Here is a 12542-nt window from a genome sequence, read left to right on the forward strand (position 1 = left end):
CTCTGTTCCCATCCATACCTCCTCAAGAATTTCAAAATCCAGCGGTACAAAGGGTCCCATGTTTATGAGGTAAGTTGTCATGTTAACATCCTCGGCCCAAAAATACTTCGGCAATACAGAAAATATTCTCATACTTCAGGCTCGTTCATTCATAGTTCTATTCATCCTCTCAGCAATGCCATTTTGTTCCGATGTTCCAGGAATTGTCTTGATCATTCTGATTCCATTCTCAGAGCGAAATGCTTTAAACTCTTAACTATCACACTCTCCTCCATTATCAGACTTCAGACATTTTAACTTTAGACTTGTTTGATTTTCAACTTTAGCTTTCTATATTTTAAAGGTAACAAACACATCAAATTTATTTTTCAGAAAATAAACCCATACCTTTCTTGTGGAATCATCAATGAAGGTGACATAATAGTGTGAGCCTTCCAGAGAAGTTACAGGAGCTGGTCCCCACACGTCTGTATGCACTAGTTCCAGCTTCTCTTTCTTTGGCGTCCAGCCCGCCTTTGAGAAACTAACTCTCTTTTGTTTCCCGTAAATGCAATCTTCGCACAAACCTAATTCAATATGCTTTAGATTTGGAAGCTTTTCTTTGGATGCCAACAACTTCATTCCCTTCTCACTCATATGCCCGAGCCTCCTGTGCCACAATGTTATATCACGACCATGATCAATTGTTGCTATGGTATCTTTCTGTATTGCAATTGCATACAGTGTTCCCTTCTTAAATCCTCGTGCCAGAACCAAAAATTTCCTTTGGTTATCTTCCACGATCCTGTTACCGAATGTTGTTGTATATCCTTCATTGTCAATCTGACCCTATTGACTCGATTAGTGACCGCACAGGCTCAGCGCCAGGAGGTAGGTATTGGTCATGCATATAGGGCCATTAGTGTGAGGGTTCATGATTTCATTAATTTGGACCCTCCGATATTCACTGAAGCAGATCCAAACGAGGACCCTCAGGTATTTATTGATAGGATGCAAAGGACTTTGAGGGTAATGAATGCCACTATGACTGAGTTAGTTTAGCTAGCTTCCTATAGACTTCGGGATGTTGTAACTAATTGGTACGAGTCTTAGGACTTGTCCATAGGTGAGGATGCCCTTTCAACAGTATGATAGGAGTTTATAGAGGCTTTTCTTCGTCATTATTTTCCACAAGAGCTTAGACGGGCCAGAGTTTATAGGTTCTTGGCCCTTCAGCAGGGTAATATGAGTTTTCGAGAGTACAACCTTCAGTTTGATTCTTTGGCTAGGTATGCTCCCACTATTGTAGCTAAGATGGAGGATCGGGTTCACCGGTTCGTGATTGGGTTGGAGTCGTACCTGCTTAATGACTGTATGTCGGTCTCACTTCATCCAGGAATTGATATTTCTCGTATTCAGGCATACGCTCAGGGTGTAGAGGAGCCTAAGCAGAAGCATAGGGTCGATCATGATAGGGGCCAGAGTAAGAGAGTGGGATATTCATGTCCTTCTGGTGAGTTTCTAGGTGGTCATAGATAGCAGTACCCGAGGTATCTGGCCCAGCCATCGGCAAGTGCACCCCTTAGTTTACCGGTAGGAGATTTGATCGTTCCACCTATCCAGGGCCCAGTCAGAGTTCTAGGGCCTCTAGTTCTCAATATTGGGGTATGCCAACTCAGATGAGGCGTAAGCAGTATGTCGGGCAGTGCCTCGTGGGGTTGAGTGTTTGTTATACTTGTGGTTATCCAGGCCACATTATGAGAGATTGTCCCACGAGAGGTGGTGCATGTATAGTTCAGCCAGTGGGATCTGTAGCTGGTTCGTCATCATCAGTACACCTCCCGGGGCAAGGTTCACAGGCACCAACCGGTCGTGGTAGAGGTAGAAGTGGAGCATCTAGCTCGAGCAATCCTCGGAATTGCGTTTATGCATTAGCAGGTCGGCAGGATCAGGAGTCGTCACCTGATGTTGTTATGGGTATATTATCAGTCTCCTCATATGATGTATATACATTGATTGATCCAGGTTCCACCTTATCGTATGTCACTCTGTTCGTTGCTAGCAAGTTTGGGATAGAACCTGAGTTGATTAAACCTTTTGAGGTGTCTACACCTGTTGGGGATCCACTGATTGCTAGACGGGTATATAGAGATTGTGTAGTAGTAGTTCTTAGTCGTTCTACAGTAGCAGATCTGATTGAGCTAGATATGGTAGAATTTGATGTCATAATGGGTATGGATTGGTTGGCTTCTTGTTATGCTAACGTTGATTGTAGTTCAAAGATGGTTCGGTTCTAGTTTCCAGGGGAGCCAGTTCTAGAGTGGAAAGTTAATACTGCATTGCCGAGAGGCAGATTTGTTTCCTATATCAAGGCAAGGAAGATGATCGGAAAGGGCTATATTTATCACTTAGTTCGGGTACAGGATGTGAAAGCAGAGTCACCGACCCTTCAATCTATCCCGGTGATTAATGAGTTTCTCGATGAGCTTCCAGGCCTTCTGCCAGAGCAGGATATTGAAACTAGACATGCGTAGAGTGATGGACTTGCTATTGTAGAGTTTTCGAGAGTTTTATGATTTTCCACAGTATAATGGTGTTCCCCTTACGGATTTCTCGCGCGTTATGCGTTGTCATCGAATAAATTTCCTTAAATATATAACTCACATGTTCATTCGTGAGTGGGGGTCAAGGACCCGTTTAAAATTCTCATTCTAATGGGATCGGGCCGTTCAACTCGGTAGGATTTATCTACCACACTCTCATGGGAGCGGGTCATTCGCCTCAGAAGTTTAATAGATGCATCTATGGTTCGTGCCATTCGACTCTCGGCAGTGCACAATTTAATGTTTATCAGGGATCGGGCTGTATGCCTCAACATTCCTATAAAAGTATCCTCATAGAATCATGCGTAATATTTGGCAAGAAGTCAGAGTATCTGTGAATTTTCCCTGATTCGAATTATAACAACCTATTTGGTGAGGGGGAATTTGCTAATTAAGAGCTTGAGTTTATTGTAAGGAGGTTAATTATACCACATATTTACACTTGTTTATTTCATTTATTTACTCTGCCTTGTATTTGTGCATCTCCTTACTGTACATGATATTATTGGACAACTAGTGCGTGTCGATGTCGACCCCTCGTCACTACTCCTCCGGGGTTAGGCTAGATACTTACTGGGTACACATGGATTTACATACTCATACTATACTTGCTGCACATTTTGTGTAGGTACTTTTATGTCCGGTGGCCCTTTGGGCACGGAGGCACGGATGATGTGGGGAATTGCCGCGAGCTGCATTTCATGTTATGATCCGCAGCCAACAGAGTCTCCTCCAGAGTTATTTGTATTTTTCCTGTCTAATTTGTATTCCGGATACATATTGTATTTTAGTTACTTCCTAGTAGATGCTCATGCATTCGTGACATCGGGTTCTGGGAATGCTTTTGGGTTGTTCTGTATTAAAGTTTTAAAAATATTGCCATTTACTTTGTATATTTTATCTTTTACTATTTAATTGAAGGAAATTTGATTTCAAAAATACTAAAATGAGTAATTAAGTTAAAAGTTTATTGTTGGCTTACCTGTCAGTGGTATTAGGCGCCATCACGACCTTTAATGGATTTTGGGTCGTGACAACGTGGTATCAGAGCCAGGTTCACTTATGTCTCACAAGTCATGAGCAAGTCTAGTAGAGTCTTGAGGATCGGTACAGAGACGTCTGTACTTATCTTCAAGAGGCTACAGGGCTGTTAGGAGCACTTCCCTTCTTGATTACTCATCGTACGATCTGATTCCTTTGAGGCTTATGCCTTCATTTCCTTCCCATTCAATCTTATACGACATAAAATGCTTGTTATAAATTGGGGATTGAGGAAATTGTAATGGTACTACAGATGTGGTGCGGGATGTTTCTACCTGTGTATTTTATTGGGCTATTATCATCGCCTTGCGGAAGGCCGTTCTGTCATTTCAGCTCAGTATCGGTATTGCCTATAGTTTGAGATTTGACACTGATTGTTATGATGATTCGTGCGTTGCTAACGCATAGTGTTGGTGTAATGGTAGGGTTCTTATCTATGGATCGCGACATTAAACGACTTAATAGAAGGACTTCTCATTTCACGGCTTAGAGGTTCAGCATTTAGTTCCTCGGAGGAGAGGCAATCAGACTACGAACGTTCAGGTTTGGGTTGATGGAGTAACGAGACTTGGTATTTCGAGCGCGGCAAAATTTTCATCTGTGATGTGGTGTTGTCATCCTTGATTGGATGAGTTAAGTTTGCTGGTGTTGTGGTCTTCTTCAACTCGCCTTCGGGGCGGGGTATTGTGAAATGGTGCCGGAGAAGCGGTTGTCAGAAATAATGGGGTTTAGCGATTTTGGAATCTAATCGGTGTTTCTAGTGTTGAGGGCTCGAGAAAGGTGTTCTTCAGAAAGGTTTAAAGTTGGTAGTGATCAATTGGTTCAAGTGCTACAGAGATAGATTTTGATTTAAGGTAACAACTGGGCAGCGAAGGATGAGGAAGGACATGTGGGAGGTGTCTTGCGGTGGTTAAAATTCTAGAAGGCCATATGTGAGAAACATAAGTCAAGTAGTTGCTTAAAGGAGAGGGTTTGACCAAAGAGGGAGAGTGGCAGAGTAGCATACGGGTTCTGTGGTAGGATAGCCACACGCCTTGGGGAAGTTAGAGTGATTTGGGATTTATGGTGGATAGTGACTAGGTCTACGGGATTAATTTGGAATATTGGCTGCTATATTGAGGAACATTGGGTGTGACAGGAGGGAGTTACTTAATATGAAGAGGGATGCAACATGACTTTGGATTGGAATGTATCGTCCCACCTTTAGTTGATGTCAATAAAAAGTGAACGGACTTGTACAGTTGGTGAATGAGCATCGGCTCAGGATGGTTTATTGGTTTCGTGGTAATTGTACTCGGTGCAGTATTGTCGGAAGATGTCGGCATGTAATTTCCACATGTAGGTTATCTCCTGTGAGAAGGTTAGCGGTCGTGTGGTGTTGACGAAGCTTCTACGAAGGATTCTACTAGCTACCCGATATAAGGTCGAACATGTGAATGTGGCTAGGGATTCAGAGCGTTCATGAAATGGTTAACACGAAGATTTCGAGGAATTTGGCGGGTCGATTGCGCGAGGTCATGTCAGTGAGGAAGAAGGAATCTTGGTAGGCTCCAGGGTTATGTACTAGTAGCTTCAAGCTAAGTGGGAGAGCCCCACCGAGTACAATTGGATTGCATGGTTATCTACTTGTGAGGTTTCTGGTTATCGACATATTGGTGGGTTATTGCAATTAAGTAAAGAGAACATCAATGGTGATTTGAGCAAAGTATTTGAGGAATCTGTGCTACAGTTGGCCTTATCGATTCATGTTCAGGTTTTGGAAAGACTCGGAGTTTATGCTTCGTGTGGATGCGATGTACAAGGAAAGGAATTCAGCCTGTTGCTTCTTTGAGAGGGTGTTCACGTGCTAGAAGATCCTTGGAGTTGATTATATCCGTGACCAAGTCAGAGTGGGTGACTCTCAACAACGGTCCTAGTGGGTTCAAAAGGTTAAAGTGAGGTCCCCAAGGGTTTCGAGTCCGTGGTGTGGTTAAGTATCAAGCTTTTGCAGTGGATTATGAAAGGGACTTGGAGTGTTCTATGTTATCATCAGTCTACGGTGCAACATTGGAGATATGGGAGAAAATAACTTCAGATTCGTAGAGGAATTATCAGAATGGGTGTACCAATTGAAGATGCGAATGTGCGCGCAAGGTGGGTATGACATATTTCGTGGATTTTGAGACAATGTGGTCTCGTGAAATGGGGTCACTCAGGATGAGTGCAGATTGAGTTCGTTATGTTTTAATGGAACTATTATTATTTCTAGGGCAAGTCCAAAGTAAATTAGAAGAAGTTGGTTCAGTTAGCAATGTGGGAATCAGCATGGTGGTGGCAATGATCAGTTCCTTTAGCGTGTTAAGTTATACAAGTGATTTGTGGTGGTACGTGCGAGGTTTGACGACCATCGTAATTTGAGTTAATTGGAGGCATTCAATTATTATGGCCCGTTATGTGTAGATAGATCCCAGAAGAGTTATATTTTATGCGGTTATAGGAATCCAGTCGCGTGATGCAATGGTTCTCCTGAAATGAGTTAGGTGAAAAGTTTCTATATGATGAAGTGTTTATTCTATTAGTAGTTCAGAGGTTATGGTGAAATTCTTGTCCTCTCGCATAGTGGCAGGTTAGGTGCATTGAGCGACATGGGAATTGGAAGTTGCGGTTCGGTGTTGACAAGAATGTCAAGAGCTCGGATGAGCAGGAAACAATTCAGATGTTTAGGGTAATCTGGTATTTTCTTTAGCGTCACCTGAGAACGGTGTCCTGTATAGGAGGATTTTTGTACTGATTTGCGGGTTCAAAATTTTCCTTACAACACTAGTATGGCCGGTGGTATGGATATGCAGACCTTGTTACCTGGTGCGGAAGGTCGGGGGAGCGTATCCCACGGGAAGGTTGTATAAGTGTGACATATAGTCACTTGATTGATTAAAGATTGAAACCAAGTATGGAGATTTTGGTACTATCAATAGTGTCGTACTATTCTTGTGAATAGTACTTGCACCAATACCGTACTTTTCTACCAGAATTACACTGTCTGTGCTCTAATACTAGTTATTGGAAAACGTGCCAGTCTAATAGAAGAGGAAAAAATATTTGAAAGAGAAAAGAAATAAATTACACAAGACAAGATGTCACGACCCAAAATTTCCACCTTTGGAACCGTGATGGCGCCTAACATTTCACTTGCTAAGCAAGCCAACGTTAGAGTAATATTAATTATTTTTAAATACTTTTTTAAATTAATTAATAAAAAAGAAACAAATGCGGAAATAAAGTCTGAAATAAAGTGAATAATCCATAATATTAGCGATGTCTAAATACCATCCCAGAACTGGTGTCACAAGTGCACGAGCTACTAGAATAATACAAATAAAGGTCGGAATGAAAATGAAGTTGCCTGAAAGAAATACATAGCTACGATAAAGTGGAAGGGGACTTCAGAACTGCGTACGCCATGCAATCATACCTCAAGTCTCCTGTGAATAATTGAATCCAAACAAATCTATTGTACGCCGCTGGGACCAACTCCGGTATCTGCACAAGAAGTGCAGAGTGTAGTATGAGTACAATCGGCCCTGTACTCTGTAAGTGCTGATCCTAACCTCGAGGAAGTAGTGACGAGGCTAAGGAAGATCGCTTACATTAACCTGTGCGCATTAATAATAATAATAATAATAACAGGAATATAAGTAAGACCGATAAATCATATCAAAGATTGAAGTCAATTCAGCAGTCATAATCCCTCAATTTATTTCCGTTGCGACGTGCAACCCGCTCCAACAATATAAAATTAAAATAAAATCCTTTGCGCCATGCAACAAGCTCCAAAAATATAATCTTTCAATTTAATTCCGTTGTGGCGTGCGATCCGCTCCAACAATATAATTAAACAACTTAAATGTAAAAATACTCCAATAAATACCATATTTAATAAGAAATTATTAGGCAATAAAGTATACAATTATTATGATTTATTTAGGAAACAAGTACTGACAAGTAGCAATTAATTGTGAAAATCACGGAGAAAATAGGCAATTTAATATATAATATGCTAAATGTCAAGTAGCAATTACGACACATAATTCAAATAAGCATGTAACAATTATAGCATGGATTTAAGACATAATATTGAACAAGGAATTTGAGAGAAATAATTAATGTAATAATTAATTCATGATTTAAAATAATTTATGATTTTCAGATAATTATGCAAACAATCAATTTAACTTCGTATAGGCACTCGTCAACTCGCATATACGTCATTAGACATGAAATTCACTTAACAAATAATTTAAGGGTTCTATTCCCTCAAGTCAAGGTTAACCACGATACTTACCTCACTTTGCAACCAAGTTCAAGATTCCAATAAACTTTTGCCTCGCGAATTAGTGTCTGAAAGCTTCAAATCTAATAAAAAATAATTCAATATACTCAACACGAATCGTAGGAATTAATTCCATATGAAATTACTAATTTTCTCGATTAAAATCCGAAATTTATTTTAAAAATCGACAGTGGGACCCACGAGTTCAACCATGCAAAATTTATTTATTTTAAAAACTCATGAAATCTGAATACCTGTTCCGATACGAGTTCAACCATACAGAAATTATCGAATTCTGGCATCGGATTGCCTTTCAAATCCTCAATTAAAGTCTTTGAAGATTTCTACCAATTTCAACCCAATCTTTACCCATTTGAACTCAACAATCTTCCCGCAACCTTATTGGTAAATGCATGTATAACTAATACTCTCACATCCAAGAATCACACTCTCAATCACCCATCTTTACCCAAACTCAAAATTGAAGACTAGGGGATAGAACCTTACCTCTTGGGTAAAGATTTTGTGATATTTCATTGTTGGATTTCAAAGCTTGAACAAGATTTTTGATGAACAAAGCACTTCATCCATTTTCTCTCTCTAGGACACTCTCACTTCTCACTAAAATCATCCGATAATTGCCCCAAAATAAGCCCCAAAGCCTATTTATCAAAATGGGGTCGGCTTATGAAAATAGGAAAATGGACCCTGCGAACTCAAGTATGCGGTCTCATAATGGAACACACAATGGGTATAAGGGTCGTACAATGGATGGCAAAACTGATGCCCAGAGCTGGGCTACACTGGTCAGGTCTGCGACCATTTTGCGGTCGCACAATCGGTTTTGCGGTTCGCATAATGATTCTGCGGTCGCACATCCTACCGCAGAATGACATTCTTCCAGCCTTTGGTAATTTTGTCATAACTTCTTATAAGAGTGTCCAAATGATGAATGGTTTAAAGTGTTAGAAACTAGACTCAAAGACCTTTCATTTGATAGGTTGTTGATTGTATAACACCTTTTATATATATATATATATATATATATATATATATATATATTTATTTATTTATATATGCTTGTCCAAAGTTTGGTCTTGTGAGTACTCGTTTGGAACTTTAGTCTATTATGAAATTTTCCATCTTGACTTAGACTTAGGCCTCTCCTTAGACCCCACATCAATTATAATATGCCTCGTACACTTATTATCATATCCAATTGATATCCATCATATTAATAGTCCTCAAATGAGAAGTAGAGTCCGCCCCAAAACACATAACATAACTTATCTCTTCTTTCACCGATTTCAATTTCCTGAATTTTTACTAACTCCCAAAATTTCCAAAAATTTTGCCAGAGTTTCCTTTATAACTAGGCCTATCCACCTGCCAGAGAATCCCAGAAACCAATCCTAACAACACACACATAATCCAATCAACGTAACACAACATGAAAACAATACTAGAAATGGCCTCATAAGCAATATGAGGGTCTTTCGGAAACAACCTCTCTACTCCTTCGGGGTAGGGGTAAGGTCTGCGTACATACTACCCTCCCCAGACCCCATTAGTGGGATTTTACTGGGTCGTTGTTGTTATTGTTTGTTGGCCTCATAAGCAATATATTACTAGAAAAGGAACGCCATTAACATCAACTATTGAGGTGATACATAACTCATAGCAGGTAAGCTCTCAACATCTTCATAGAAAATAGAAATGAACGTTTAAATTAAAGATGACATTTTGAGTCATCACACAAGACAAGAGAAGATTTACATGGTTCGACAATTTTTGCCTACTCCACGGCCACACAAAGAATAGCTCTTTATTAATTAAAGAGATAAAGAAAAAGTTGAGGGATGATTTGCAAATGAAAATGCATACCACTTTTATAGGCATTTGAATGCCCTGCCAACCTAAGCACTTATATTATAGGAATGCCGATGTAAGCGCTTACATCATACGATTTCCGATGCAAGCGCATACATCATAAGAATGTCGATGTAATGTAACGACCCAACCGTTCGTTTTGAGCATTTGCACTTCGCTCAGTAGTTTACAGGTATGAGTAGCTCTGTATGATGCGTTATGACTTATGTAAATCGTCGGTTTTGATTTTCAGGTTATTCGGAAAAGATTTGGAAAAAAGATTCTCAACTAGAAGCTATAAATTTGAAAGGTTTGACCAAGTTTGACTTTTTAGTATTTGACATCGGATTAGATTTCTGATGGTTCCGTTAGCTCCGTTGGGCGATTTTGGACTTAGGAGTGTGTCCGAATTATGGTTTGGAAGTCCGTAGTAGAATTTGGCTTGAAATGGCGAAAATTGGAATTTTGAAAAGTTTAACCGGGAGTGGACTTTTTGATATCGGGTCGGATTCCGATTCCGGAAGTTGGAATAGGTCCGTAATGTCAAATGTGACTTGTGTATAAAATTTAAGGTCAATCGGACGTGATTTGATAGGTTTCGACATCGGTTGAGAAAGTTGAAGTTTCAAAGTTCAATGATTTTGAATTGAGGTGTGATTCTTCATTTCGATGTTGTTATATGTGTTTTGAGGCCTCGAGTAGGTCCGTGTTATGTTATGGGGCTTGCTGGTATATTTGGACGGGGTCCCGAGTGGCTCGGGTAAGTTTCGGACGAGGTTCGGACCATTTTCATTCCATGTTGCATTGTTAAGGATTTTCTAGTTCTAGTATGACCGCACATGCGGAGTGTATAACGCATATGCGGAGCCACAAAAGTGGCAATGCCATTGCAGAAGCGAGAAAGGGAGCTGGGCGTGGGGATCATAGGTACGGGTGCTTGGACGCACCTGCGCAATCGCAGATGCGGTTCAAGTGCGTAAAAGCGCGATCGCAAAAGCAACTTAAGGACCACAGGTGCGAGGATTTGCTGAGTGAGGCTGTTTCGCAGAAGCTAGAAATCACCGTAGAAGCGGTGGTCGCAGATGCGACAATTTGGCCGCAAATGCGGAAAGTGCTGGGCAAAATTATAAAAATCGAGGGTTTTGTTCTTTCTTCATATTTTGAGACGTGGGACTCGGATTAAGGAGATTGTTGAAGCAAATTTCATCACAAGAATTGGGGTAAGTGTTCTCTACTCAGCTTTGATTACATTTCATGAATCTATCTTCATTTTTGGCTATTGGTTGAGGTATTTTAAAGAGAAATTGGGGGTTTTGGCCGAAAGTTTCATAATATGAATTTTTGAAGTTTGAACACCGATTTGGAGTCGGATTTGAGTGAAACAAATATGGTTGGACGCGTAATTGAATGGGTTATCGGATTTTGGGAGTTTTGTTGGGTTTCGAGGTGCAGGCCCGGGTGTGAATATTGGCCGGATTTGGTATTTTATTTAGGATTCGATCTTTATCATTTGGAATTGTTTCCTTGGGCTTTATTTTATGTATTTGAGTTGCTTTTGGCTATTTTTGAGCCATTCAGAGGTCGCTACACGTGTGATGGCATTCTTGGAACATCGCTTGGCTTGCTCGGTATTGGAATTGGCTTGTTCGAGGTAAGTAACTCTTCTAAATATAGTACTGAGGGTATGAAACCCCAAATTTATGTTGTGTGATTGGTATTGAGGTGACGCGCATGCTAGGTGACGAGCGTGTGGGCATGCACCATGTGAATTGTGACACCGTTATTTCCATGGCATTGTATAGTGGCACTATCTTGTTGATATCTGTGTTTTCACCATGTGACAAAGTAACTGAGCTGTCAATCATGCTAGATACCATGTTTAGGCTTTATGCTGATATTGTTAGGACCCATTATTGTCGTTACTTGTTGTCATCTCATTGATTTCATTGATATTTCATACTCGGTCATATTCATTCATTCATATCATATCTCAGTCTCAGTTGTTATTTATTGATACATCATATCATTATTCCGGGTTAGCTTTCATGGCATTGTGAGCCCGTGGATGAGACTGGAGAGATTGATGACTGATTGAGGCCGAGAGCCTGATTATGAGTGACAGTTATGGAATCGGGTTGCACGTCGTAGTGGTTATATTGATGATTATGATGCGTTTGGGCTGTAGGAGCCCCTCCGGAGTTTACAACACACCCCCAATGAGCGCGGATGATATTATTGAGGGATGGATTTCCCTGGACATGGATATGTCCGAAGTATTTGATTCTTGGAGATGGATTTCTCCACTGGGCTGGATTGCCCTTTTTCCTCGATACTGGTTGACTTACAGTCAATGTTGTATATGTTCCGGGATGGATTTCCCTGGGCCGTATGGGCCATATACAGTACCGAGTGGTTGATCATGATGAGTGGAAAGTGTGAGGCAGTGAGATTGAGTACTCTGAGAGTGTGAGTACATAATTCATCTCTGAGATACATGGCATTGGCATGCACACATGACATACATGCATATAGATACATTTCTCCTCATGTTCTACGGTATCACATCATTCATGATTTTTTACACACATTGATATGTGGGCATAGAGAGGCATCTTTCACTTGCTATCTTGAAAGAAAATGAAACATCTAATTTATTGTGGAGAGGAGTTTTGGAAAAATTTACAATTTTCAAACTAACTCATATTTTACGACGATTTCAGTAAAGGATTTAAGTTTTCACT

At 40.3% G+C, this 12542-nt stretch overlaps 1 protein-coding gene across 1 annotated transcript; it reads left to right on the forward strand.

Moving 5' to 3' along the window:
* Nucleotides 1-1224: 1224 nt before the first annotated feature.
* LOC138903342 (uncharacterized) lies at nt 1225-2276 on the forward strand. Its single transcript, XM_070191298.1, has 2 exons — nt 1225-1492; nt 1729-2276. Exons 1-2 carry the CDS (start codon nt 1225-1227, stop codon nt 2274-2276), a joined length of 816 nt encoding a protein of 271 aa, XP_070047399.1.
* The last annotated feature ends 10266 nt before the right edge of the window (nt 2277-12542 follow it).

Source organism: Nicotiana tomentosiformis, chromosome 12 (assembly GCF_000390325.3).
Source record: "Nicotiana tomentosiformis chromosome 12, ASM39032v3, whole genome shotgun sequence".
NCBI lineage: Eukaryota > Viridiplantae > Streptophyta > Magnoliopsida > Solanales > Solanaceae > Nicotiana > Nicotiana tomentosiformis.